The sequence below is a fragment of the Cervus canadensis genome, chromosome 25, assembly GCF_019320065.1.
Source record: "Cervus canadensis isolate Bull #8, Minnesota chromosome 25, ASM1932006v1, whole genome shotgun sequence".
Lineage (NCBI taxonomy): Eukaryota > Metazoa > Chordata > Mammalia > Artiodactyla > Cervidae > Cervus > Cervus canadensis.
The window spans coordinates 8200400-8206399 of NC_057410.1; the positions used below are offsets into that span (position 1 = coordinate 8200400).

The 6000-nt window shown below is 35.9% G+C and overlaps 1 protein-coding gene across 1 annotated transcript in view; it reads left to right on the forward strand.

The window, feature by feature from the left end:
- TBK1 (TANK binding kinase 1) overlaps positions 1–5797 on the forward strand; it is a 46166-nt gene extending 40369 nt beyond the window's left edge. Inside the window, exons 19-21 of the mRNA XM_043446773.1 lie at positions 255–361; positions 585–656; positions 5025–5797. Coding sequence (XP_043302708.1) covers positions 255–361; positions 585–656; positions 5025–5076 — 231 coding nt within the window. The 3' untranslated portion in view covers positions 5077–5797. The remainder of the gene's footprint in view (positions 1–254; positions 362–584; positions 657–5024) is intronic.
- Positions 5798–6000: the final 203 nt, after the last annotated feature.

A 6000-nucleotide genomic window follows, 5' to 3' on the forward strand; every position in this document is an offset into this window, starting at 1 on the left:
TACGTATTTTGAGCCAGGTTTCAAGAACTTAGATGTTTTTTAATTATAAAACATCTAATAGATCATTTTTTATCATCTAAAAAGTTTTTTTAAAAAGAGTTTTGGTTGAAGTATTGTATTATTGATGGTTTTGAAATTACAGCATAAAGCTATAAGGGGCTTTTTAAAACCTGTAACATTTGTTCCAAGATCTGTAGTAAGTATTCTGTTCTGTGATTGATGTGGATTTTTTTTGTTTGTTTCTGATGTTGTAGTTACAAGAAACTTTGCCACAGAAGATGTTTGCAGCCTCCAGTGGAATCAAACATACCATGACCCCGATTTATCCATGTTCTAACACATTAGTAGAAATGACTCTTGGGTAAGAAATTTAGTATTTGGTAACTGTAATGTTTCTATTTGTTTTTATTTTGTTTTACTTGCTCTTTTATTTTGAAATGTTTTATATTTGTTAGGAATACATTTGCTAATGTTATTTAATGGCTTAGATCAATCTAGAGAACTAAACATACTGTAAATATAATCATAGAACATTTGCTCACTTTTTTTAAGCAGAGATACTTTTATCTTTATTTTGAATATAGTATGAAGAAATTAAAGGAAGAAATGGAAGGGGTAGTTAAAGAACTTGCTGAAAATAATCATATTTTAGAAAGGTGAGTAATTAAAAAATCATTCTTCCTGGTGATTATGCAATTGAGTGTGTACATATATATCTATACTTGTATCTGTCTGTCTTCCTATATCAATAGGTTAAGCAGTGAGAAAGGAGTATTAAGTCAGAACCCTTAGGTTTTGTGAATTTCATGCCTGTTAATGTTTGGGGTTGTTTGGATAAAGAAAAGTCAATTGTGATTGATTTCATTTTATAGAAGCACTGGTTAATATTAGGTTGGTGCAAATGTAATTGCAGTTTTGGATCTTGAATGTTAAATCATTATAACTAGGCTCAAACACATCTTTATTAGTCAAAATAGGCACTATTAAAATCAACAAATATTTGCCAACGAGAGATAAGTGTGTTTATTCCTATAGCATAAAAATCCATGCTTCAGGATTTGACGAACTCTTGGAAAGAATTTTCTGCTTCCTACTGGAAGCATTTTCCCTGCAAAAAGTTGTCTAGGTGCTTGAAGAAGTGGTAGTCGGTTAGCAAGAGGTCAGGTGAATATAGCGGATGAGACAAAACGTCATAGCCCAATTTGTTCAGCTTTTAAATGCTGGTTGTGTGACATGCTGTTGGGTGTTGCCGTGGAGAGGTGGGCCCTTTCTGCTAGCCAGTGCTGGCTGCAGCTGTTGCAGCTTTCTGTGCATCTCATCGATTTGCTGAGCATACTTCTCTCAGAGGTAATGGCTTCGCCAGGACTCAGAAATCTGTAGTGGATCAGTTGGGCAGCAGACCATCAGACAGTGACCATGACTTTTTTTGAGTGTAAATTTGGCTTTGGAAAGTGCTTTGGAGCTGCTTCTTCGTCCAGACACAGACCTGGTCATCACTGGGTTGTTGATAAAAAATCCATTTTTCGTCGCACATCACAACCAATCGAGAAATAGTTTGTTTTTGTTGCATAGATTAAGAGAAGATGACACTTCAAAACGACAGTGTTTTTTTATTTGTGGTCAGCTCATGTGTCACCTGCCTGCCAATTCAGGAGACTTAAGAGATGTGTTCGATCCCCCTGAGTTAGGAAGATCCCCTAGAAGAGGGCATGGCAACCCACCCCAGTATTCTTGCTTGGAGAATCCCATGGACAGAGGAACCTGGTGGGCTCCGGTCCATGGAGTCTCAAAGAGTCAGACACAACTGAAGTGACTGACCACTCATGCACATGAGGTACCGACTTATCAAGCTTTTTCACCTTTCCAGTTTGCTTGAGATGCTGAATGACCATAGAATGGTTGACGTTGACTTCTTTGGCAACTTCTTGTGTGTTTGTAAGAGGACCAGCTTTGATGGTTCTCTCGATTGGTCATTGTCAGCTTCCGGTGGCCAGCCACCACGCTTCTCATCTTCAAGGCTCTCATCTCCTCTCAGACTTCTGAACCACCGCTGCACTGCATGTTCGTCAGCAGCTCCTGGGCCGGATGTTTTGTTTATGTTGCAAGTTGTCTGCTCTGCTTTATGACCCATTTTGAACTCAAATAAGAGAATCGCTCAAATTTGCTTTTTGTCTGACATTTCCATAGTCTAAAATAAACATAAAATAAACAGCAAGTAATAAGTCATTAGCAAAAACACATAAAGTGAGAAATGCACATTAATATGATGTCTGACAGCATAACCACATTTATCTAAGAATGTATTCCAGTATCAAATGGCAAATTTCAACAGTGTAAAACCACAATTTTGCAGCAACCTAATAGAATTCTTTGAATCAGTCTGCGAAAACAAAAATGCTTTGCATATTATTTTTCCAAACATTTTCTCATTAGAATCATCATTTTCAATTCTGAAATCAGAGCTGCTTAGGAGATGACAGCACTCTGATAGTGTAACCCACAGAACCCTCTGCACACCTCCTTGCACATGAGCATCATCTGTTCATTGAGTTCTTTAGGAGCTGAGTGTCTCCTTATCTCCAGAATCCTAATACATCAAGGAGAAAAAGTTGGAAAACATACAGAGCCAATAAAGCCACTTTATTGGCTGTTTTCCTCAGATTCCTTGTCTGTGTTTCTCAGAGAAGTGAAGTCATATTTGGCTCATGAAGGAAAAGCCTTCTTTTTCCAGCCCTTAGGTGTTTCTCCAGAGGTCCTCTCACCACCAAGATGTTAATGCAAGGACATCATGGGTGTTCTGTACACTTGAAGGGCACTTTCATGCTGTATGGCCTCTCTCAGCGTGCATTCCAGCCTTACATTCCAGGGTCTAGCACATAGTCTTTGTCAGTGTTCCACAGATGCTGACGTTCATACCTGAGAAGATGAACTGGAGCTGGAACCCAGCCTCCTATCTCCTCACATCATCTTCCCCCTACTAGCCCTGTTCTCTCAAATAAAAGACCACACAGCTTCCTAAGGCTTGAAAAGATTAAATGTCAGGAAATTACATGATATTCGAGCTACATGCAGAAAGTTATCAGGCACTTCCGTAGTATCATCAGCCTTCCTAATGAATTTAATGAATTGGTAAATCAACTTTTAGCCATATGTAATTGTAAAAATTGAAATAAAATTCTTCATCTACTTTCTCATACTTCTCCACCCCCATAGAAGTAATCAGTATTAATAGTTTGTTGTGCATGTCTATTTTATAAGAATGGAATCATTCTGTTCACACTGGTTTAGTCTTTTTTCATTTAAGACTATATAACAAGAACACTTTTTCACATCCATACCTATAGCTTTAGTTTTCTCATTTTCAGCAGCTGCCTGGTTTTCTAGCGTATTCATCTACCATACCTATTTAGTGCATCCCTATTTATTGGGCATTTAAATTGTTTCTAATTTTTCACAATTACAAACCATACTTCAGTGAACATACGTGTTCATATACCTCTTCATGTGCTTGTGTAAGAATTTTTGAAGGGTTGATTTCTTGACGCTGCTAGATACGGAATTGTTGGGTCTAAGGTTATGCACATTTAAATTTTATCAGCTTTGTTAGTTCTCTAAAAGACTTGCTTGTTATCCCATTGTCAACACTGAATGTTACCACTTTTTCAAATGCCAATTTGTTTAGTTGAAGCTGGTATCTTATTTTAGTTTGCATTTCTTCAGTTAATAGTGATGTCAAACGTCTTTTTATATGTTCCTTCTTTTATTTTTTTCCTGTGGATTGTCTGTTAGGTTTTAAAGTCTTTTCCTATTGGTTTATAGCATCTGCATAGTAATTATCTCTTTATAACTTCATAAATTTATTCAAACTAGTTTCTTCACAACTTTAGCTAAATTCTAAATTTATCCTGAAAGGCCTAAGATTAGCAAGTAGAAAAGATTATTAAAATTTTTTAACAAAATTTTATTGATATATTCAATCACTTCTGTTTTGTGAAAGAAAATCCCCACTTCCCAAAGCATGTCCACTAAGTCATGTTTTATTTGCTGGCTTGACAATTCACGGGTAACCAGACATGGCAGAATCGAAACTTAAATGTTTGAGTGACCACTTAAGGATTTGTGCCAGAACAGGTAATAGAAACCAAGTCTTGTGCACTGTCTCCACATAGATATCTGTCACTTCAGATTTTTTTGTATCTAAAATCAATTATCATCCTTCCCAACTCAGTTTCCACTGTAATTTCCTCATCTTCTTGCTCTTTTTTCTCCTTCCATGAACATAAATTATTTTAGACACTAACTCTTTTTTTACCTCCTTTCATCATATTTGGTAGTCTTCCTTCAAAATGTTCCCCTGTTGCCCTCATCAACCTCATTTAGGTCTCCTTTCCCCCTCCCTCGTGAGCCGTTGGCATAGTCTCCCACCTGTATGCTTAACCAGCCCTTCTCATCTGTTGTGGGTTTTACAGCCAAACTAATCTTCCCAAATACTGATCTAATCTGATCATACCAAATACTGATCATACCACTCCTTTGACTCAAAAATTTCTAAATTCCTGCTACCTAAAAAGTCAAGTATAAATTTGTACTGAATTCAAAGAATATAATAGTCTGATGCCAGCCTAATCACCCAATTTTATTCCTCCAAATAACATTCTGTTCTAGCAGGATTCCATTCCTCACTGTCCCTGACTCCCAGCTCCACATCTGTGTTTATAAATCCCATCCTGAAGAAATTACCCAACTCTTCCTAATGCTTTCTAGATTATGTCACTCCTCGTTTTCTCTTAAGAAGTCTTCCCAAGCCATTGAGTTGTATTTCTTCAAATATTTATAATAATACCACTATGTTTCAAATTAGAGCAAATTTATTTTGCTCTATTTTCAAAATAGAGCAAATTATGGTTGGTTAACTCTTTAAAAAGAATAGTTTGTTCATCTAAGAAGTGTTTTATATTCTTTAAAATATTAGAGGTCAAATAAATGAATTTTGTGAGATTACCTTTTTTTCTTTTGTGTTTTAGGTTTGGCTCATTAACCATGGACGGTGGCCTTCGCAATGTTGACTGTCTTTAGCTTTATAAGAAGTTCGAGGCAAGTTTCGGTTTGCACAAGAAAATAATGTCGAGGCATTAAATGAATGCCTGTATAGGTGGTCTCTTGTTTCTATATTTCACTATTTGATGTGGTCATGTAAATATGTATAATATTGTAAATACATAAAAATATATAAATTTTTGGCTGCTGTTAAGATGTAATTTTACCTTTTAACATTCATAATTATATGAGGACATTTGACCTCAGTTAGCACTTAGAAGAAAGCCATGACCTGTATTCTGAGATACTGATGGTCGACTTTTCTGAGTAAGGCCAATTAAGTCATGTATCTCCGACTGCCTGCTGAAAACATTTTTAAGTGGAACCAAAATTGGCCTCCTTACAAGTCAGTAAAGGCTGATTGTTGACACGTTTGTGACAGAATGGTGAGATAGCTTTTGTGAGTGGAGAGCAGAACCGAACCACTGTCGTACTAGGATCCCAGTTTTTTTGAGAAGGATAAAGTGGCATTATCCCAGTTATCCTCCTATCTGTTTAATTTCAGGTAAATTACTGAGCAAAATTTTTAAAGTGATGAATTATTAAAAACTGTTCATTTTTTATTTTGGCCATAAATGTATAATTGTGATAAAAATTTTAGGATCATTTCAACTGTTTTAGGCTGTACATTTCTTCTTTACTTTAATTCTGCTTACTATTTCATGAAGAAATATCAATAAATTTCTTGATTTTAATGTAACAGTTTGTATTTTCTCTGTGTACAACAGTTTGAGAAACAAAAGTTATCTTTTGAAAAATAATGTGGGTGGTAATGGTCAATTAACCTCAGAAATTGGATGAGGGGCAATTCAGTGTCTTTTCTAAACCATTGATTCCAAATTTAGTAGAAGTTCTTTCATAAACATACACTGTACAAATCCAAGAGAGCTTTCTCTTTGGAAA